At 34.9% G+C, this 22,829-nt stretch overlaps 5 protein-coding genes, 1 long non-coding RNA gene and 3 other non-coding genes across 11 annotated transcripts; 2 read left to right on the top strand and 7 right to left on the bottom strand.

Moving 5' to 3' along the window:
* Positions 1–467: 467 nt before the first annotated feature.
* On the bottom strand, positions 468–2,942 carry LOC104769829 (uncharacterized). 2 transcript variants are annotated; one of them, XR_015593277.1, is made up of 6 exons: positions 2,528–2,942; positions 2,274–2,405; positions 2,043–2,127; positions 1,674–1,834; positions 993–1,124; positions 468–745 (listed from the first exon to the last, which is right to left on the bottom strand). It is a non-coding gene; the product is annotated as an uncharacterized LOC104769829 (long non-coding RNA). The 2 variants fall into 2 exon arrangements; XR_764439.3 differs by lacking the exon at positions 468–745 and having other exon boundaries at positions 885–1,124.
* Positions 2,923–4,547, top strand: LOC104769830 (zinc finger protein CONSTANS-like). Its single transcript, XM_010494132.3, has 2 exons — positions 2,923–3,849; positions 4,064–4,547. Exons 1-2 carry the CDS (start codon positions 3,076–3,078, stop codon positions 4,418–4,420), a joined length of 1,131 nt encoding a protein of 376 aa, XP_010492434.1. The 5' UTR covers positions 2,923–3,075; the 3' UTR covers positions 4,421–4,547.
* Positions 4,548–7,367: 2,820 nt separating this feature from the next.
* BZIP3 (basic leucine-zipper 3) lies at positions 7,368–8,251 on the bottom strand. The gene has a single exon (XM_010494130.3). The coding sequence runs from the start codon at positions 8,179–8,181 to the stop codon at positions 7,624–7,626; it is 558 nt and encodes a 185-aa protein (XP_010492432.1). The 5' UTR covers positions 8,182–8,251; the 3' UTR covers positions 7,368–7,623.
* A 6,927-nt stretch (positions 8,252–15,178) lies between these two features.
* LOC104769827 (RING/U-box superfamily protein) lies at positions 15,179–16,561 on the bottom strand. The gene has a single exon (XM_010494129.2). It carries the CDS (start codon positions 16,454–16,456, stop codon positions 15,416–15,418), a length of 1,041 nt encoding a protein of 346 aa, XP_010492431.1. The 5' UTR covers positions 16,457–16,561; the 3' UTR covers positions 15,179–15,415.
* A 133-nt stretch (positions 16,562–16,694) lies between these two features.
* On the bottom strand, positions 16,695–16,766 carry TRNAD-GUC (transfer RNA aspartic acid (anticodon GUC)). The gene has a single exon. It is a non-coding gene; the product is annotated as a tRNA-Asp (tRNA).
* Positions 16,767–16,929: 163 nt separating this feature from the next.
* On the bottom strand, positions 16,930–20,518 carry LOC104769826 (tRNA (guanine(26)-N(2))-dimethyltransferase 1). Its single transcript, XM_087505783.1, has 12 exons — positions 20,121–20,518; positions 19,499–19,780; positions 19,320–19,407; positions 19,088–19,209; positions 18,845–18,984; positions 18,691–18,763; positions 18,490–18,578; positions 18,308–18,413; positions 18,006–18,218; positions 17,723–17,917; positions 17,559–17,636; positions 16,930–17,464 (listed from the first exon to the last, which is right to left on the bottom strand). Exons 1-12 carry the CDS (start codon positions 20,214–20,216, stop codon positions 17,165–17,167), a joined length of 1,782 nt encoding a protein of 593 aa, XP_087361909.1. The 5' UTR covers positions 20,217–20,518; the 3' UTR covers positions 16,930–17,164.
* A 68-nt stretch (positions 20,519–20,586) lies between these two features.
* On the bottom strand, positions 20,587–20,660 carry TRNAI-AAU (transfer RNA isoleucine (anticodon AAU)). Its single transcript has one exon. It is a non-coding gene; the product is annotated as a tRNA-Ile (tRNA).
* A 40-nt stretch (positions 20,661–20,700) lies between these two features.
* LOC104769825 (uncharacterized) lies at positions 20,701–22,709 on the top strand. 2 transcript variants are annotated; one of them, XM_087505629.1, is made up of 3 exons: positions 20,701–21,030; positions 21,683–21,834; positions 22,455–22,709. In XM_087505629.1, exons 1-3 carry the CDS (start codon positions 20,918–20,920, stop codon positions 22,481–22,483), a joined length of 294 nt encoding a protein of 97 aa, XP_087361755.1. In that variant the 5' UTR covers positions 20,701–20,917; the 3' UTR covers positions 22,484–22,709. The 2 variants fall into 2 exon arrangements, with proteins under 2 accessions (XP_087361755.1, XP_010492429.1); XM_010494127.3 differs by lacking the exon at positions 22,455–22,709 and having other exon boundaries at positions 20,873–21,030; positions 21,683–22,005.
* Positions 20,727–20,800, bottom strand: TRNAI-AAU (transfer RNA isoleucine (anticodon AAU)). Its single transcript has one exon. It is a non-coding gene; the product is annotated as a tRNA-Ile (tRNA).
* Positions 22,710–22,829: the final 120 nt, after the last annotated feature.

The raw sequence follows: 22,829 nt of genomic DNA, 5'->3' as shown, positions 1-22,829 counted from the left end.
GGTACGAAGATAACTATTGATTCCTTATTGCTAACACTTGAACACTTATAATATAAATGAGTCCACTTTCATACATCCCTGAGAAAATAAGGTTTGCACTCAACATGATATTGCAATAATTAAAGTAGATAACAGAGACTAGTGTAATAAACATGTAAAACTTACGAAATCACACACTGAATAGTCATTTTCGGTAAGGTACTCAGATAAAGTTGGAGTCAGATGGCAAACAACCAATAAAACCCTGCTTGCACAAAGCTACTACTAGGTATAATTACATTAAAGCATACTCTTTTGCCTGACTAACATTGGTGTCAAATCCATTGCCCACGTGGTTCTCTCTGATAACAAGATTCTATCACTCACAACCAAGTACCTAGCAGAATCTCTCAATGCCTATGGACCATCCAAATGAACAAATATATATATATATATATATATATATATATATATATATATATATTCAGTTTGAGAAATCTTCTTCTTTTGCTATCTTTTAGAATAATAGCTCACTTTTACAAGGTTCGCATTAAAGAATAAACGAGGCAGCAAAGGAAAAAGAGTAACACTGTAAAGCCTTCACTTTCTGCCACCTGGAAAGGGCCACAGAGCTCAACTTATCTACCACTAGGATAGCCATACCTGAGTCAGTGTACATGAACTTACCCACCAGTGTATTGTAAAATAGGTTGCTTTTGGACCACATTAATGGATTTCATTCATTCACTGAAGCCATACGTGTTCACTGCAGCAAGTTCTCAGACCATCAGAAAACGTGTTCAGTGATCTGGTTTGATCATGCACCACATAAATATAAACCTAGCTAGCAAGCAAAGCAAAGGTATCGCCGTTTGCATCTAATACTAGCATATCATCACCAAGGAAACGTGAACTAGTAGTTAAGTTTCTACTAAATTTCTTGTCAGGAATTTGTAAGATGCAACGACAACCACTTGAAGCACAACGAATTTAAGAGCCAATGCGAAGCTCACACTGCACTTTTGCACTTTTCCTCATATTCTCACAACCGTGGAAAGTGGAGAATCCGCACAATACGAACAACTACAAGCTTTATATGGTCCCTCGACTCTTGTTCTCTTCAAGGAAATAGGCTTTCCGTAAATCTGAAAGAAGTGATTTAAGTGAAGTATTAGCAACCAAGGAAAACTGATAAATAATGAAAACTAATACGCAATATACTTTTCCTCTACACATGAGACAAAAGTTCCAAATCGCAACAACAATGAACTTGCATATTACCAAAGGGAAATAATAAGCTAAATACTATATACACAATTTACTCTTCATAAAACGGTAAAATCTCCAATTTTTTTCATCACCAAATCACAATAAGCCAAAGATGCCTCAACTTCTCCAATTTGGCAGGATAAAGATCTCCAAATATGCTAACTAATGTAAGGAACGTAGAATCTTTCTCTTTAGAATGATCATAAAACCATTTCATAACATTTCTACATGCCATTACATTCCCTATAAAACCAGTAAATAACAAGAAGAATAGTTAATTTCGAATTACCAAGCCAAAAAAATATTTTCATAGTTTAAAATTTACCCATATGGCAAAGAGAAGTGTGGTGTAAGCAAAAATGAAAGAGGAAGAGATGCGAAAAGTGTATCCTAGGACCAGCATTTTATACAAAAAGAAAACTCACTTTTCAGCTCTAAAAGCATAGAGTGAAGGAAGCCACATGAATTTGGCCACTAGAGCGTCCATCAAATCTCATTCTTTTTGGACCACAAAATGGGTATCATACATCCACTGGACCCAAAAGCGTAACTGGAGCTAGTCCTCAAACCTAGAGAGTGTCGTATCCTGTAGCTTCCACATAGTAAACGTTATGAGCACAACACCAATAAGGCGACTCAAAGTGCTAATGGTTACTAGTACAAGGAAACCCAAGATGCAAAACACATGATTGGGTCACTAAATAGCTTGCATTTGCTAAACAAGAAACTAGCAAGCAAAGGTGTAAACAAGAAACTAGCAAGCAAAGGAGTGTAGCTCCAAACTTAACAATTACCTCTGAGATCTTAAAGACAAGTCTTTGAAATTTTGCACACAAGTGTAGTGTTTAGAATACTTCCACAGGTTGAGATCTAATAAAGCTACAAAAATTTGTATAGAGTATCATCATAAACTCAAAATGTTACAAAGATATTTCATCATAAACTCAAAATGTTACAGAGACGTGACAACACTCATAACTCATGTTTTGTTACTATGATGTGATCAAGTGAAAATTTCTACATACCATATAGGGGCATGTGATGTAATAACCTTTGCTCAGTTGGACACTAAAATGCTTAATCTTTAGACGCAATACTACTTGGCACATCCCCCGTCTCTATTTTCCATGTCATTTTCCTATATGCTTTCCATTGCCCTTTATTAACCAGAGTAAACACTAAAACACTTTTCATCAGAAAATCAATTGAAAGATTTTTCAGTTGCAAAATTTTCCAAATGATGCAGATGCAATCATAAATAATTAAGCAGCAACTTTACCATATTCAAGAGTTTGCGTAACTTTCTATAGGTAGTAATCCCGTAACAGTTGGTGATGGCTTTGAGACTCGAAGCCTTACTCGGAGATGTACCTGAACAGTAATGACAAGGTTCAGGATGAATAATCAACTACGTAAACCTTGTATGAAGCCAAAGAGATAAACGAATCTAGCTAAACTTTAAATAAAGTGCATATGAAAAATAGTAAAAGGTGATACAAAAAATAGTAACAATGTGTCTGCAACACCAAGGCATTATCCGGACCACTTCATCTCTGAGAATCTCTGTATTGCAAGTGGCAAAACCTAAGCAACTTGTGAACGGGTCTCAACGAAGAAGTGCACAGGAGGAGATGTTTACACTTTACACTTTACACATAAGCCTTCCCAAAAGCTCAACTAGCCGGGAAGATGATCCACTAATATATAAGAGCCACTAACCCTGTGCCATGTGTAGGCACTCTCCCCTCTGTTTATTCTCTCACAAAGATATACGTTTTATTAGCCCCTTCTTTCAGATACAATCAAACTTAGTACATCTGAGTTATTATGTCAAAACATGAGAGTAACGATATTAGTAGTGGGGGGGACAACAGGGCACGAGCCTGTGACACATGCCGGTCAAACGTCTGCACCGTGTACTGCCATGCAGATTCTGCCTACTTGTGCATGAGCTGTGATGCTCAAGTTCACTCTGCCAATCGCGTTGCTTCCCGCCATAAACGTGTTCCGGTCTGCGAGTCATGTGAGCGTGCTCCGGCTGCTTTTTTGTGTGAGGCAGACGATGCATCTCTATGCACAGCCTGTGATTCAGAGGTTCATTCTGCAAACCCACTTGCTAGACGCCATCACCGAGTTCCAATTCTGCCAATCTCTGGTAACTCTTACAGCTCTATGGCCAGTCACCACCAAAGCGAGACAATAATGACTGATCAAGAGAAGGTACCGGTGGTGGATCAAGAGAGAAGTGTCCAAGGTGGTGAAGAGTCCAAGAAGGTGGCGTCGTGGTTGTTCACTAACTCAGATAAAAATAAGGCCAATCATAATGGCAATAACCAGAACAATGGGTTATTGTTTAGTGATGCGTATCTAGACCTTGCGGATTACAACTCAAGTATAGACTGCCAATTCACAGGTCAATACAATCAACAACAACAAGACTGCGGCGTACCACAAACGAGCTACGGGGGAGATAGAGCGGTTCCACTTCAACTTGAAGAATCAAGAGGCCACCTGCATCACAAGGAAGAGAATTTTCAGTTTGATATCACATATGGCTCCTCAGGAAGTCACTACAGCAACAAAGGTTCCCAAAACCATAACGTAAGGCTTTTGTATATCTGTAAGCCCTTCAATTTGACATTTTCACAATAAGCAGCAGGCTTCTTTCTTTCATTATACACAAAAATCCACGAATTAACAACCAACAGTTGATCTGTAGTACATAGAAATTTCACAAGAAAAAAACTCCTTATGCATCGACTCTCTTTAGTCCTCTTATCAGGGGGATTAAGAATGTCTTTGTTTCTGTCATTAGGCATACATTTCAGCCATGGAAACTGGTGTTGTGCCGGAGTCAACACCACGTGTCATAACAGCTTCACATCCAAGAAAGCCCAAAGCGACAATAGACCATATACCTGACCCTCCAAGTCAGATGATAACCCAACTCAGTCCAATGGATAGAGAAGCCAGGGTCTTGAGATACAGAGAGAAGAGGAAGACAAGGAAATTTGAGAAGACGATAAGGTATGCTTCAAGAAAGGCATATGCAGAGAGAAGACCTCGGGTCAACGGCCGGTTCGCAAAGAGGAGGGAGATCGAAGACGAGGACCACAGATTCAACACAATGCTAATGTACGACACAGGATATGGTGTTGTTCCTTCATTCTGATACTCTGTTAGGTTAGGTGAAATTAGATTAGCTTCAAGGATTATCACCACTGTTTTGCAAATGGGTTTGTAGTTTTGGCTAATCATTACTATAGTATTCCTCTTTCTCTACATTAAGTTAAAACAAACCCTGTCTACTTGGTACAAAACCCCATCATCAAGAAGTGTAAATTAACACAGATTTCACCTTGCTAAGAGGGACGCCAAGGTTCAAAGCCAATAAGTTCCCGACAACCTGAACATGTGCAAGCTAAGTGAGTACTATTATGCCACCCCAAGAAATTTTAACGCATCCCTGACAAGAAGAAGGTTTAAGTTGATAACACAGACTTTCACACAACATTTGAAATCCCATTAATCAATACGAAATGAACATACGAAGTAGTCACTTTCAGTATGGTTCTCAGGAAAAAGAGAATAAATTAGCAGAAAACCAGAATCTCTGAGTGAACCATGCTATTGTGAATAATCCCATAGAAGCATATTATTTTTCTCGCTTTTGCATCTGAGGTGATTTCAGTACCGAATATGCATTCCCACGTCCTTTCTCACTAACAAATACGTAAAACGCGTATGGGTATGGATCATTCGCATAAACATATATACTTACTTGATGAAATCTCTTTCTTGCTCTTATCTTTAAGAATAAAAAAAGCTCATATTCCAATGTATATGCTGATAAAAGAATGACAAGTGACAACACAAAGTAAACAAGAAGTGACACTGTAACTAATGATTCTTTTTTTGCCATCTGGAAAGGGCAATAGAGCTTAACTTATCTACTATTCACAATTCCATGATTAAGCTGCTGAGGTCTTCATGTACCATAAAATAATCCATTTGCTATCAAAAGATTTGGCTTTACACATATATGTTATCAGACAAAGATATAAGACCGGTGTTAACCTTGCCTTAACAATATGATTTTGCATAACTTTTAGAAGATATCTGATGATAGTACACAAAAAAATTACAAGCAAAAAGTCTACTGAGCGGTGTATCAGAACTTCTTACTAAAATTAGTCGTATCCGGTTCCTAATTATAGAAGCCATCAAGCCATATGTAATCTCTATTTCAAGAACGTTAAGAAGAAATAACAACCAAGTCAAGTGTATAGGAATACTAAATGTTAATGTCAAGAGTGATGGATTCGAGACCTGATGTGAAAAGTGCATAAAGTGATAAAAAGGATGCTGCACTTTACCAAAAATTTAAAGATAGTTTTAGATCGTTACTCACATCCATGAAAACTGAAAACAAGCCCCAAAACTTACAATCACAAGCTTTACATGGTCCCTTGCCCTGAGCCCCCCCATAGATTCTCACTCTTTTTTAACTTTTTTTTTTTTTTTTGATTAAAGACAAAACCAAAACAAAACATTCTCATTAATCTGAAGTCTCAACACACCTTAAACCCTCATTGAACCTATGATGATGATTATCTCTAGTCTTTCTAAACATTTATACAAAAACGGAATCAAACAAACAAAACACTTATCAAAAATATAAACCCTAACTAACATTCATACAAAAGTGGCTAGATTTTGGATTTAAAGGAACTTACTTTTTTTTTTTCATTCCGTCACAATATGATTTGGGATTACTTTGGATAAATTTGAGGGAAAACAAAAAAAAAAAAATGCGAAATTTGATAATTCCATCGATTGCATTTAAAGTGCGAAACTCAATAGATTTGAATTTCACATTTTTCTTTCTCTCAACAAAATCCAAATTAATCCCAGAATTGATGAATTCGAAGAGTTGAGATGATGATTACCAGAAAACCCCAGATTCTATCTAACCAAAGTAACAATGTTATGAGTTCGTCTCTCGTACTGCCAAATAATAATGGGCCACGCCTATCATCATATATATAAGGCCCAATTATTCTTTAATCTAATAAATTGTCTGTCGTCTGATAATCTCATTATTTACGATGAGCGAAATTAAAAATAAAATAAAATCTGCCGTATTTTTCATCAGAAAACTGTTCTATACTTCTATTTAACGAATTTACTACGGATAATTTTATTAGCACCATAAATATCTACCAGATGTACGTAAATAATATTTTAAAAAACTGTTGATACGTAGATCATCACAGATAAGCTTTTGATTTCATAGATATATCTATGTCTTAGGCTTGGGCATAAAAACCGTATCCAAATATCCAATCTGAAATCCGATCCGAAAAACTGGGTTTGGGTTGGGTACGAGTTTGCCTATAAAACTTTATTATGTTCTATTTTTCAATACCTGTGGGTTCGGGTTAGGGTGGGGTAATACCCGATACCTGTTTGGGTACCCATCAAACCTGAACATATAAACATATTTATAATATTTAGCATTAATATAATGTAATTATCCAAAATTATGATTATAATTTTGAATATTTCATATAATTTTATACCTAAATATAAAAAATAATCAAAATATTTAAAATATTTTGTCATATAAGTCAAAATTTAGTTAAATTTAATTAATTTTAAAGATTTTTTTCGGTACCCGGTAGTTTAGATGCTAATCGGATTCTAAAATTTGTAACCCAAACCCACCCGAATCCGATAATACCCAAACCGAATTGAACCCACATATCTAAAAGTATCGGATTTTATTTTTTAAAATCCATTTACCCGAACACAAATAGATAATATCCAAACCCGAACGGGTTATCCAAATGCTCAGCCTACTATGTCTTTTTAGAAAGGCCATCCGGATCCTCTCGAACTATATATCTTTCACGAAGAATGCAATATTATTATCACAATTCAAGACCCTTTTGAATGGTCGATAATATTTATTCAAATATATATAGTAAAAGTTGGCTACTGATCAATTGGGTGAGCAGGGTCGGTGGTAGTTGTTTTGTCTTTTTTTTTTTCTTTCTCTATGTATATTATTCTTCTTTTCAAAATTTATTTATAATTTGTTGTTTACAGCTTTAAGATTATATTAGAAAATTTTAATATTATCATCATCATCTTCAAATGGAAGAACAAAATATCCATCATCTTCTTTTCTGTTTATAACAATAAAACAGAAATAGAAGAAATCTGATCACAAACATCACAAAATAAAACCCCAAACTTTGGTACGTAGTTAAACCCGTTAAAAAGTGATACCAAAGGAAGAAAATAGATAGAATTTAGAGGCAGAATTAACTTTAAAAAGTAATGTTCTTCTTGATCAGAAACGACGTCGACTCATGATGGATGATGATGAGTTCTTGGATCATCTGTAATAGAAGAGATCAAGTCTTCATCCATGGAAGAAGAAGAATATTTCTCATGGATGTTGTCTCCTCCAAGCTTCTTCATGGATGTGATCACTTGACGAAGCTCTGAGTTCTCCTCTTTAAGATTTAAGTTCTCTTGAATAACATGATCATTGCTGTCGGAGACTTGGTTAAGCTTTTCTAAAAGCTGGTGGTTCTCGCTTCGAAGCCAAGCAACCTGTGAGAGAAGCTCATCTAAGTGTCTTTGCTTTCTCATTCTTGACCTTCTTGCTGACTCTCTGTTAGATACCATACGTCTTTGCTTTCTCTCGTTGATGACGAAGATTCCTTCTGTTGCGTCGTCCGAAGTCGTAGAGTTGTTGCTTGCCGGAGATTGTAGGTTGAGTTCTTGAATCTGAGGGTATTGGAGCAGATTGAGATTGTTATTGGTTGAAGCTGGGGTTAAGTTGTTGTAGTAGTTGTTTAAGTGGATGTAGTCTTGTTGTTGCATGTTGGTAAGACTTAAGCTATCATAATTTGGCTGCATGGTCAATTTCTCTTTCTTTAGAGCCTAGCTCAAAGAGGCGTTGATGAGTTAATGGTGGAGATTGGATGAGAAGGAGTGTTTATACAGCTTAGAAAGGCATACAAGTGGACCACACCTTTTTTGCAAATTGGTGGCTTTCGTGACACATGCTTAGAAGAGGGCTTTGCTTTTGAAAAAATTATTTAGATTGTGTCGATCGAAGTTCGAAGACACTGGCCATGGGCATGCCTTTTATTTTTTAACAATTATTGAGATTACATATCGAAGTGAAATTTACTTATTTTGTTTTTAGTTTATAACAGGTTGCTACATAAAAACTACGATGACTAATATATTAATTTGTTGTAAGAAACCATTAATGAGATCGATAAACAGGTTGTACTAGAAGTCCCCATTGACATATTATTTATTTAATTGGTTCAAGCACGAGAATGAGACAAGGGAACGCATGATACATGCCTCGTACAATAACCATGACTTGCATGCATGGAGTAGTATATTTGCATAAGTTATATTATATATGAACCTCCATATATATATGATGAACAACATGGAGGGGCTACATATCATCATATAGTTAGTTTAATATATATAACCAATTAATGTTGTCATCTTGTGTCCGGTGCAAGTGAGTCTAGCTAGGAGAGGGCGCCATGGCCATTTTGTGGTATCTAAATGATGCACATACATGTTAATTACATGATCATGATGTTAATGCATGATTGAACTGAAAATTGTTTCTATATATCATGCATGCCCATACATTATATATGATGATAATGACACGTGGGGACTTGGATACCATACATACATGTTGTGGATAAAATCAAGCTTTCGATCAATGTTATGTGCTTACATCAGAGAGAAAGATTGTAGTTTCTAGTTGTGGGGTTTCAAAATTATTTTAGTTTGGAAACAATGCTTTTATTAGCCAATACATAAAGTTGGGATGATGCCAAATAAGTCAATTTATAAAGTATATATAATTCTTTATGTGATACTAACATCTACACAAAACTTACTCGCCAATTTCTCTTCTTCTTTTTCTCTAGAAAAATAAGAAGATTATCTCTTGGAGCTTTAAGAATTGCTTATCTTCATTAATCAGTTATTATATTGTTTTCTGCGTAGATTTGTAGAGGTCGTAGCTAAAATATTTTAGAATGTGGTGTCCTCTATACGATAAAATTTATCTGGTTAAATTAAAGAAATTAATAATGTTGAAAAAATTAAGTGATAAAAGATTATTTATTGACAAAACGTTTATAACTTCAGATGCTCACACACAATTAAACATGGCATGCTGAAGTTTCAACATACATTATGTGAAACCCAACATAAATCCTTGATTGTGCATGGTCTCTTAATTAACCAATCATCCCGATCGAAATTGTTCACCTGAAATCATATACTAATCTTAAAGAGATATATATAGCTGAATATTCTTGTCATTTAAAACTATTACTAGAGCCGGCCCAAAGGCCAAGCCAATGAAGCATCAGTTTGCGGCCTTATATATTATACAGCAAATTCGATCTTATTTTCTTAAAAGCTTTGTTGGTCTAGTGGCGTTAGGAGTGTTAATGTGTTTCACCCATCATGAGTTTGAACCCCTGTACAAGCTTATTTTCTTTTATTTTCAGCCCATTTTTTTCCTTTGATTGTGGCTTCCAAAAAGTTAGCGACGGCTCTGACTATTACAGTGATCATTCATAATTGCAATAAAAAACACTCGAACTCTGATCATTCAATTTTACACGATTCATCCTTTAACCACAAGATATAAAAAGACTAGCTCGGAACTCTGATCAAATTTACATGATCAATTTTTCTTTATATTTTCGTTCCAAGTGGTATGTATTCAGTCATATTTAATCAAGTTGTATAAAGTAGATCATGTTGATACAAAATAACAAAACCTTAATTATTACATCCAACTCGTCTTTTATTATACATAGAAATATATGGTCAAAGACCAGCACTAACAAAAACCAAACCAAACAAACTCCTTACTTGCATAAGGAAAGCAAGATATGTTAGGCGGGCTTAACTTGTCGTTTTATGATGTTCATTGCAAAGGCTAAGGCAAAGGCTAATAGGCTATAATACATTTGAGGAGCTGATGACTCAACAACCACTTTGCATATATATTTTGATTGATTTCTTAACAATTTTATAAAATGAATCAAATTTTAGGAACTCGTTTTTGAGTTTTCTCTTAAAATTTCCTGACTTAATGTACGCAATGGATATATTTTAGTAAACCATTTAATAATTGAAGAAATCTTATTTGGTCCCCTCTTCTTTCTTGCCATTATATTCTGATATTAAAATGTCCTTCTTTAACAAATATATTTATAATCAAAAACTTAGGCATGCATGGGTTTATTATAATCCATTTGTAAAAAGGCAATTCTAATATAAAAATAATTGTGCATATTGATATTGGTCTTCTTTAGGTAGACTTTTTGGGTGTTTCTTGAAAGTTATACAGTAATGGAGCTTGTTTTTTTCAAGTTTTTCAATAATTAATTTCGGTTTTTTACTGATGCAATAACTTACTATTTAAGGAAACCACATATGTAGTGTAGTTTTAAAATACTAGACCTAATATTCATTTACTTAGTTCAGTTGATTTCAAAGATTTTTCTTCTGATGAATTGAGAATGATTTTATCATGTGAAATTCAAACACCTACTGAATTTGAGTGACTTAACCTTTATTTTGACAGAATGACTTAAATTGCATGTTGATGCAAAAATAGAGTGCGACTGTGTTGGTCAAACGAAAGGCGAATACACACCATCAAGTCATATCATTAATTCAGACAAAGTCTATTTCTTCTTTATTTCAGTCTCATGTCCTTTGCACGGTTTGTTCTTCTTCCACAGCCTCAAGTTTTCTTTTTTTTCTTTTTATATCATTTTCTAACTTTTTTTTCCAATTTGCTTTTCCTTAGTGTTTCCTTTTCTGATATTCTTTTAGTAATATTTTTTTCACTCGATCATAAAACTATAAAAGTGTTTTTGAACGTTTCATTGTTTTGGTCCCATCAATGACACTACCACCTGATATTGGCCTACCTTGAATTTTCAGTTCTTTACCAAATAATTCCCTTAGATCTTCATTTTTGTTATAAGAAATATAATTTTTGTAACTGTGTATTCTAATATAATTAATATTATGCTCCCTTCTAATGAGAATTATACGTTCCATATATTGATCTTCTTTCATTAAGTAAACTCCAAAGATCATCAACATAATAATTTATGGTTACACTGTTTTTTTTTTTAATGAAATATGGATGATGTCATGATGGTACAGCTGATTGGTGGATTAAGGATAAGCCAATCACCAAAGCGAAGTCTATTGTATCATCACACCTTTTACGATAATTTTTATAATTATACACCTTTTGTTTTTATGAAAAAAATATAATTATATAGACATTTTATACTTTGGTTATTTTCATTCGTACCTTTAAATGATTCTATCCAATTTCCCAAAAAAAAATATATGCTGAGGTACCTGTAAATTTCATTAAGGTCTTAATTCCTCCACTACCACTGCCAATTTTTACAACTATCGTCAGTCCTAATCATAATAGTTGCTATTAATTTTACTATTCCCTGCAGAAAAGTTTATAATTTTCAAATATCCCACTTGCCATTGCCTAATTCTAATTGTGCTTTCCTTTGTTTATTTAGTATTTTTTATAGATTTTTTTTTCGATTTTTTTTTTTAAAGTTATTAGGATGCATATAGGTTTTGTATCAAAGCCATACATATATATAAAAGACCAACTAAGATAACAACATTTCGCCATGCAAAGTTAAATACATAACACAATGACAACTTTTTTCCCCCTTGAGATTAATTAGTCAGAGTTTTGATTTACGTTATATATATTTTCAACTTTATAATCTTGTCTGGTTTATTGGCTATTGCTTGAGAGTAGTTAATATGCATTTTGGTCTAGAAAGTTTAACTCCCTTAAGCAGAAGAGATCAAGAGGAGAGAGAGACAGAGAGACAGAGAGAGAATCCAAAGAGACAAGAAAACAAAGTGGGAGAACGTCACTGAAGACTCGAGCGCAAATTTCAATTCCAAAATGATTGAGGTAATAATTATCAAATGAAACATTTCAAATGGTGTTATGAAATTTATTTTTGATGTGATGTTATTCACCCACTCCAACTATACAATGCGTTTTATTTTAAGTTGCTTATCTTTTTCTTTTTTTTCACTTCTTTAATCCGTTTGTTCGAAACTGTTCCACACAAATAAACTTTAAAACGTTACAAATGTTTAGTCTTTTAAAGATATATATTTTGCGTGTTCGACGTCTAAATGAGTGTTTTAATAGAAATATTATGTCTACACCATAAGCCGTCTGATTCATCATAAAAAGGAACATGATTTAAAACAAGAGATTTTCCAAGTTTACGGACTGAACATGGAAGTACCTACTTGTTAAATACCAAACAGATTATGCAACTGTATCTATGGTTGAAGTGAACAACTGATGCATGACATGATTAAAAACCTAAGATTTCATGGAGGGAACTTATATAATTTTAGATAATTTTTAAAATATTTCTGTGTGGAGTATTTTTACATGGAATGAGACAAGAGGCATAATTATTGCATATGAGAGGATAAGCAAATAGTGTTGAGCCAAATGGGTATCCAAGAGCCAGAAAAAAAAGAAAAAAAAAAGTTTTCCAACTTCCATAGAAAAAATTTAAAAAATAAAATTCGACACTCAATGTTTGAAGTTTGGCTCTTTAGAAATGTAAAGTCACTATAGAGAAAAGAGCCAGCCACTGCCCACTGGCATGTGAAAATGACTTTGAACCTTAGTTTTCATTTTTTTAACAATCTTAATCGTAATGGGCTTTCGGTTCATATTTGAAGTAATTAATTAACTTTATATATACTTTCATTTTCAAGTTGTTAACTCACATTATTTTAATACGTGTTAATTAAAATATTATATGTTATCATTTACTTGTAAATATATTTATATACAAACATGTAAAAGTTATTAAAAATATTTAAAAGTTATGAAAAATAAATTCAAAAGATAATTTTTTGTAGCTTTCACAATATTTATTAGATGTTCCATCGATTATAACCAGAGAAACAGAAAACTTACTACATCCAACAACATACAACATTGAATCATCGCAACGGCTAGGAGTGTAAATCTGGCTGGCCAGGTTCGAAATATTTTCGAGTCTATATTTCAAAGCCCGACCCAGCCCGGCCCTAACAGTGCTACAAGATTTTTCAGGCTTTTCCGAGTTTATCTTACGGATCAAAAATTCAAACCAAATAAATTTTTATACTTTAACCAAATAAAAAAATATAATTTATATAAAATATCACAGATTATGATTTTAAAAATATTAAGTAAGATTATAAGTAAATATGAATACTAAGATTAGAGTTTTAAACTTTATTTATAATTAATCATTAATCAAATATTAGAATCCAACATGTTAGCAAAAAAGTATAGTTATATTTGTTTAAAAGCTTTCCGGGCCGGTCTGAACCCGATCAGACGAAGCACTAAAAACTCTATAACCCGGCTGAGCTCGAACCGGCTGAACCCGAAAAACCCATTTTTTTCTAGACATATATATTTAAATCCGGTGTTTTTCATGACCAGGTCTGAACTAACTCGTAGACTTTGGCATTAATTGACATGTCTAGCAACGGCAAGGGGTTTCTCAGTTTCTAGTTTTCAGTGTAATGTAGGGGGGTGTATTCAAAACATGATTTTGGAAGATTTTGGATTTTGTTTAAAATCCCATGTTATTCAACTGAGAATTTTAAAATCTCTTTCTAAATCTCATGTTATTAAAAATGAGATTTTATGAAATCATTCAAAATCACTTAAAATCTTTTGTTATTCAAATAACAATTTTTAAAAATCATATGAAATCAACTGTTATTGAAAACATAATTTTATATTTTTTTTAAAACCCATAACAATGATTTTGGGAGATTTTGAGAGATTTTAGATACTTTTTTACACTAGAAATCCAACTTATAAAATCATACCTATAGGGATGATATTTGAGATATTGTTTTTTAATAAAAACCATTGTAGCGGATGTGAAAAAAAAACTTTTCCAAAAAGAGAAAAACTTAAAACGAATAAAACATTAGAAAACTATGAGCCTTTCAATCCATTCACGTACATATTCTTCTCCTTCCTCTTTCTCTTTTTCCCAGAAAGTATAACTGAAATTTTTTTTTCACTTTTTCCTTCTACTCCTCTGACTTTTTCTCTCTCTACTCCCAAGAAACCTTGTTAGTTTTCATTTTTTAGATTCTATTTTTATTTGTTATATACATAAAAAGTCTCTAGATGTAAGAGATTGGTAATAGAGGAGATGAACTATACGGGATTCTTATGAATCTCATCAAATCCTTTTTTTTTTCTAAAGTCTTCTAAAATCACACAGCAAAATTCCTTTGAATCTCATCAAATTACAAAACAAAATTTTTAACAATTCCACCAAATACCCTAAAAACTTTCATTAAATCTCTCAAAATCCTAAATTTCCTAAATCCCATAAAATCTTCTAAAATCATGTTTTGAATACAACCCCGTAATGTAGCTTCAACTTTAAAATATAGATTTCCGCCAATGAAAAACAAAAATAAGGAGTTATAGGGACTGTTTGACAAAAAAAAAAAAAAAAGGAGTTATAGGGACTAATAAAAGCCCACATTTTGAATTAAATACGGTCCATATAAGACCAAAATTTGACAAGACCACGTTAAACCGGACCAAAACCATCATTCTCTTATAACAATATACTTGGTAAACCACAAACTGGCCACAGAGGCACATGACTGTACACCTGTAGTAGATGGACTGGAATTGGATTATACTCTATCGCAACATCTCTAATGGATTCATAACCTTCCACTGGTAAAGTGTTTGGTACTTAAAGAAGAATCAAAATCACATCGCAAAAAATGAATCAAAGCTAGAACTAACCAAAATTAGATCACCAATTCCTCAATGATAAACAAACTGTGACTGCAACAATTATCAGCAAAGTCTAAAAAGATAAATAAAAACCTAAATAACTTGCAAAATGTATTCTTCCTTTAAAACTATGACCAATATCTACATCACATAAACCAGAAAACAGATCATTTTCCAATGAGGCCTTACCGAAGAAGATCAAACAAAGCACAATCACTTCATCTACTACCTTGCCAAACCGTTGCTACCACGCCTCTGCATTTTCCTATTCCTTTCATATTCAGGATCATCAGTAGGTAGCTCATACCTACAAACCGGACATGTATTCCTTATCCCCAACCAAGGTACTATACACTCACCATGATAGTAATGCTTACAAGGAAGCCTCTTAGCTTTCTCATCAACCACAATATCATCTTTGCATATAGCGCAAACGATGGTGTTCCCGTTGCTCAACTGTTCAGAGGTAATCACCACAGCAGGAAGATCATCAACCACCCTTTTGGATGCGGCAGGACTCCCCATGATGACATCATCCTGGTTATCAAACATTTGCACTAAAATAGCAGCATCATCATCTTCAAAAGTAACAGCTAGATGATCCATATCCATCATATCTTGAAAAAATACGTTGGCATTCCACATCTGCCAAGCATCATCATCATCATCATTATCATCATCATCATCAACATCAGCATCATCATCAGCCCTTGGTGGAGTAACTTGTTGTTGAACAGGTTCTTGAACCCACTCGATCGCGTTATGCAAATTCTCCCATTCGAATTCTTCATCAACCACCATAGGTTCATCAGACTCAACAGGAGCAACAACTTCGACTCGACCCAAATCGATCTCCCTATGAACCAATGAATCATCACCCGAACCTGAACGTGAACCGATTCCAAGACCTAATTCTATATCCTCCTCCCAAATATTGAAACCGAAACCACCCGAACTAGTACTATTGATTACGCTCTGATTCGAACATATACAAAAGTCACGTACCGTATCGACCTCGTACGATTCTCGATGAAAGAAATCGATGAATTCAGGTTCTGCGTCATCCATAGAAGCTGATCCAGAGTCGGAATTCGAATCCAGAAAATGGTAATATGGATTGCAATCCGTTTGGATTTGAGATCGAGGAACCTCCACGGCGATTGAGCTTCCACCATCACCACCACCACCACCACCACCACCGCCGCCGCGGCGTTCTTCGTCTGCTTCGACGGTAATAGCACAACCGAAAAGTTTCGCCGTCGACATTGCTGAGTTTACCAGAGAATGAGAGAGATGAGAAAAGAAAAGGTCAAAAAAAAAAATGACGAAGAAGGAAGAAGAAAAGATTCGTATCTCTCTATACACATTTTAAGAGATTTAATAATTAATGACGGTCTTATCTAATAAGGTTATTTACACTCGTGGCTTATGATTATGCCACGTAATTAACTACAATTACAATTTTTAGAAAAGTTTTTTAAAATAGGAAAAATTTTAAAAATTACGCCGTTGCCGGGGATCGAACCCGGGTCACCCGCGTGACAGGCGGGAATACTCACCACTATACTACAACGACCTTGTTGTTTTTAATTCTATTATCTACATTTTATTACAGCTTAAAAGTTACGGTAATGATGATAGTCAATCCTGATCAGTTTACATTTGATTTCTGGTTTTCCATTTATAGGATCAATCATAGGTTGCCAAAGAAGAAGAAAAAACTAGAGATAATGATGATATTATAAAACAGCTGCTGAATCATATTAAAATGTTGCCTGTTGGTGGGTAACAGTTACATATTACCAGGTTTTTGAAAAATACAGTAGTAGCTAACAACAGATCTAAAGAATCCATAACCTTATAAATTCTTTGTTGCAAGTCTGCAAAAAATGCTTAGAATATAACAAAAACGCAACCAAAAGCTTTTGAAACAAAAAGGACAAATACAAAATCTTTAAGAGGCAATAATATCCCCTATGATGTTGAGGCAATATCCTCTGCTGCTGTCTTTTGGCGTTTCAGATCTGGCTCATCCTCAATGATATCTTCTTCAGGATCTTCTTCTTCGTCTTCTTCTTCTGCTCCTTCTTCTTTGTGATTGCCGTTGAGATGACCGTTAACTGCTTCATGACCAAGAAGCGAGACGTGTTTGCTTGTGATTGTACGACCAGCCCTTATCTTTGGACCCCAATGCTTCTCTGGGTTTGGTAGAAACCTAGCTACTTTCTTCGTCTGTGCTTTGCTAAGCGAGCCAACATGGCGCGAAAAGTCAGCCTGTATGAAAGAAAACATTGTAAAGATTCAACCTCAAAAGTTAAAATAGTTTCAAGGAAAGCATTACAACAATGGCTAGTGAAAAATAAAAGACCTGATGAGATGGTTCTTTAGATAGTATCACACTTCCGGGATGATCAGGTGATTGTGGCTTAATGGGATGATTTTTCACCTACAATCAAACAATCAGAGTTCATTCATTACTACTGAGGGGAAAATTAAATTTGGACTTAACTGAAGTAAACGAAGATGGTTTACCCAGCACCGCATAATGTCCCAGATAATCTCCATTGGGGCATCAGTTTTAATCCCAAGCGGGTTCACATGGGACCCTGAGACACGGTAGTTTGCATTGATTACTGCTGATCGAAACAGAGCAGCTGATGGTGAAGTACATTTTAGCGTTGCAGAGAGACTATGAAGGCTCAAAAACAGTGGAACATCTGGCAATTCCTGGAGACAAGCAAAACAAATTAGGGATTCAGAGACATTGACCCAAACCAAAAAACTGAAACTTGCAGAGTTTGGAGGAAAGTTTTACCTCTGAGATTGTGGTAAGAACAGCACAAATTCGGTCGTAAGCAGGATATCTGCCTTTCATGGATTTAACACCACTTAGTATCGAAGTCACCCATTCTTGATCATGCAATGGAGCAGACCATATTGGTCCACCCATGTTATATTTCTTTCCACAATGAGTGCAATCCTGAGGAACAACAGGACCAACTCCTGGTAGATACCTCACACTGTTATGCTGTAAGAAAATTATAGAAGAGGATTATCAGAAAAAGGCAGCTTTCAGAAACTTAGCAAACTAACTGTGAAAAGAGACAGACACGAAACCTTAGGGAGAGATCTTCCAACAGACTGAAGATGAAAGGAATCACAACCAATGCATTGATAGACATATGAGAGCTTTAGTGGAGTGTTTTTCATTGCACTCGCCGAACTGCATTTCATAAACCTTCAGTCTTTACTTTGCCTCTAGCTGAGAGGAAGTGATTGAAAAAAAAAGGATAACTCACGTGTAAACGCGGACAAAGACACGGACGTAGAAATCCATTTGGACTGATAGAACTGGAACAATATACCGCTTGTAGCGATTTGCATGGCTCTGCAAATCAACAATATGACCAAAGTTAATCGAAGAAAGCTTTTAGAGAAGAATAGAGCATCTTAAAAACAGTTAACGGTATTTAATTCCTCCCAGTAGCAACGAAAATTACCTCGATGCTGGCCAGGAGGATCCGCAAAGCCATCTCATGACAATATTTCCCTTTCAGTGGATAAGAACCATATCTAACCATAAACAGATTAGAGACAATCAGACAAATAAAAGATATTTGTTTTCAGAATAAGGTAATCAAGGGGAAAACTCACTTGGAATAGCAAACCTCCCCGTTAGCCCCACATAACACTGCCATGTCAGTTGCTGTACACATTAGCAGCCCACCATCGGCAACTGATTGAACAGCTGAATCAAGGAAAATAGAAGGTGCACCATATGGATCAAGATCAACCTAAGACATCATTAATTAACAGAATAATGCAGTCAATAAGATGAATAAACGTCAAAATCTTTTGACAAAAATGAGTATAAGACATTTGCCAAAATGAGCATACCACATCAAATTCTTTTGGGTGGCTAAGCATGTGGACACGAGCATCAGTAAGATGTGACTCCACCTTTGAAGTAGACATCAAGCCATTGAACTTTATGTTTCTCTGGCAAGCTTCAACCGATGCTATAATAGGAAAATGGTGATACTAAATTATTCCTGGAAGTTAGGATAGAAGAAAAGTAGCGTTTTGTAAAATCTCTTCACAAGCACAAAAGTTGGGATGACAAGATTACCTGGGTCATTATCCAAAGCGACAACTTGACCAATTCCTTCAACTTCACGAGCATACCTCAAAGCTCTTAACCCTGAAGCTGACAGGGCCTATAAAATGTATAACACAAGAATAAGTGCTCATATAAAAAAAGAAAAAAGCACAAATTTAACAGTCATTGAGGAAAGAAGAAAGGTGAACCTCAAGCACTCTTGGCGGTTTGAGTTCTCTTCGTGCAGATTCATATGCGATCTTGGCAGCTTCCTTTGGTCCATCCTGAGATGTCACTTTGTGTTCTCCATTGGTTTTACCATTATCCTCACCGTTTTCAGTATGAGTTTCTTCCTTGGAAGTCTCAGAGACATCCTTCTCAGGCACTTTCCCAGATGATCTAGCTCTTTTAGATAAGATCGCCTCATGTTCTTGCTTGCGTTTAGATATAAATGCCCTTAGCACAGCAATAGATATGTCCCTGTTGTTAACCTAACCATAAAACAACAACTAGTTTAGCTCACACCTATATCCATATGGATTCACACAAGAGAACACACAATAGCTAAGAAGGATTTGAGATCATTAAGTTTCTCACTAACACAACACAACACACACTAATCTATATAACAAGTAACTGGTAATCACTAGAAGCAAAGGCATTAACGAACACTCAAATTTAAAATCTTAGACAAATTTTTTTAATACTTGATCAATCTTAAGATTGCCCTTGATGTAATTCAATCAATTATAACCAAAAAGGAAGAACCTTGGCAGCAAATCAAATCCAATACCAATAGGAACAAGAAGAAAGGCAAAAAAAAATGAGAACCTGAGCTTTGTTGAAGAAGACTTGGTTCTTCTTGTGCATTAGGACCTCAGCTTCTCCTTCCTTGATAACGGTATAATCATTCAGATCTGTTTCCATTGCTGATCTTAGATTCTGCTCTTCAGGGGCAAGAGATTCACAAATTGAACTACCAACACGAATCTGTAACCCGGACGGCAAATCACAAAGCTTGAATATATAGATATGTGAATGAAAGGGTCGAAACTTGTCGACTAGTTTGAGTGAAGCTTGAATAAACCCTATCGCTTCTCCTCCGTTGCAGTTTAAGGAAAGGTGGGAGAGGCCGTATAGAGTAAACTAGTTTAAACCCTACCAACCTCTGGAGAGTTTTTGTCAATTATCTTAACTTTAGGATGGAAATTGATGATTTCAAAATTGACGGGATCAGAATGCAAATTATTATAAGGATAAACAAACAAAAAAATAGAAGATAAGGTTGTTAAAAAAGTGGCCTATACAGGGATCGAACCTGTGACCTTCGCGTTATTAGCACGACGCTCTAACCAACTGAGCTAATAGGCCAATCATGTTAAATATATAACCCAGTTAGTTAAATTGTTTAGAGATACATCACCAATAAAAAAAAACTGGCCTATACAGGGATCGAACCTGTGACCTTCGCGTTATTAGCACGACGCTCTAACCAGCTGAGCTAATAGGCCACATGTGGTAGCTATTTGATAAGTTATATATTTATATTATGTATTAGTGAAAGGAGGATATCAATCGTTATCTCAATTAAGAACCAGAGAAGAGCAAGAGGAAGAAGGAAGAAGAAGATGCAGAGCTTAACATCAAACGAAGTTGCGGGTTTAGCAGTTGGAGCTCTGCTTCTCGGTGCCACCATCGCTGCTCCTAAAGTTGATGCTTTCATCGCCGCTTCTCAGAGAAGGTATACAAAGTTTTTTTACAAGTTCATTCATCTCAAAAACACACAGAAAAAAACCCAATCTTTTATGTTCTTAGTGAAATCCATCTCATATAGTATCCAATTTTGATGAACATGTTTAGAATTTGGAGGAACCTATGTGAATAATGATGATGATGATGATTGTAGTAGCTGCGTAGAATTGTAGTAAACTGTTTAATTTCCGATTGATTAATTTGCTAAAAAGGATAAGACTTTAGGAGTTTTTTTTTTTTTTTTTTTTTTGTGATGTGTTGTTTCGAAGCTTAACTAATATATAGATTCTGAAACCAAAAATTCATATTGGGATATGCTTTTAGTTTCACATTCTCATTAGACAATCTTTTGATTCTCACATTCATATGTTCTGTCTTCAAAGAATTAGACTGTTTTCTGAAGGTCTTCTCACTGTGTTAAGATTCTTGATTTTGTATATGGATTCTCAAATTCTTACTACCTTTGTAATGGGAGAGAACAGTGTAAGCATATTGGTCTTTAAAAAGACTGTTCATTGTGCCGCTGATGTCTCCAAGAAATGTTCTAGAATGTTGTCTGTCTTTGGCTGAATGATATTAGTTAGACCTGTTCTTGAATCTATATCTTACAATCATATGTTTTCTACACACAACTTTTGCAGATCTCTTGGCATGTGTCGAAAATGTGGAGATCTTAAGAGCGTAGCGTGTGGCCGCTGCAAGGGAACAGGAACGATCAAATCAGGCGGATTCTTTGGATTCAGTGACTCATCGAACGCAAGATCAGTCGCTTGCGATAATTGCCGAGCCAAAGGTTGTTTCCCTTGTCCTGAATGCTCAAAATCTTGACTATTTTTCTCGGTATAATTTATAGAGATTGACTCAATACTAAAACTACTTGTTTCATCTTCTTGACCTATATGATAAATGTAATCGGTCTATCTGTAATGTTGAATTTGAAGCATGGCTTTATCCGTTTTGAGAAGTCTCTTTTTCGAATTCTTGATTAGCTAAACCGGATATTGGTAGATTCTTGATTTGGTTAACGTTAACCGGGTCTTGTTCGTCTTTGAAACCGGAGAAATCCACTTAGTAACCCAGAAGCTCCTCTAGTCCTTTCATTCCGTAAGCAACATTAGGTGGGTTTTGGGGAGTTGATAGACCATAATTGGGTGTAAACACACATTTATCAAGAATTTTTGTCTAACTTAAAGCAAGTTACTTCGTTTTTTTCCCCCTCATTTGAAAAAAAAATATATATATCAACCATTATTGATGGTTAGTTGATTGGTTTTTTCTCAAAATAAATAAAGTTGAATTTGCTGAAAAATAACGATCTATATTGTGGCATTTCTGCTAACCATAATTCACCAACAAGTAAGTGTAGAGAGATATGGAGGAATTCTCACAGTTTTCGTTGTCCTTGATCTCCAGAAATGCAAACGTCCTTGCGGATAGATTAGCACGACAAGTTCGTACTCAACCGCAGGTAATCACTTATGTTAACTCTTCTTCTCCATATTGGCTTGTTGGCTTGTTTGAGTCAATCTTTTGTTGTTAAAAAAAAAAAAAAAAAAAAGTGTAGAGAGATATCAGATTTTTTTTTCTTTTTGTCAAACTAGAGATATCACATATATCATATGTTATCCAACTAAATTAGCTACATATTAAGGCCACATATTTGATAAATACTAGTACCTTCACAATATTTGGAATTTAAGAAATGAAACCATGATTTGGTAAAACATTTTTTTTTATAAGTATGAACGATGTTATCATATTTAAAAGAAAATAGAAGGGTAGAAATGT

Source organism: Camelina sativa, chromosome 20, assembly GCF_030686135.1.
Source record: "Camelina sativa cultivar CO46 ecotype springtype chromosome 20, ASM3068613v1".
In the NCBI taxonomy this organism is placed as follows: domain Eukaryota; kingdom Viridiplantae; phylum Streptophyta; class Magnoliopsida; order Brassicales; family Brassicaceae; genus Camelina; species Camelina sativa.
This window is presented reverse-complemented; position numbering and strand designations above follow the sequence as displayed.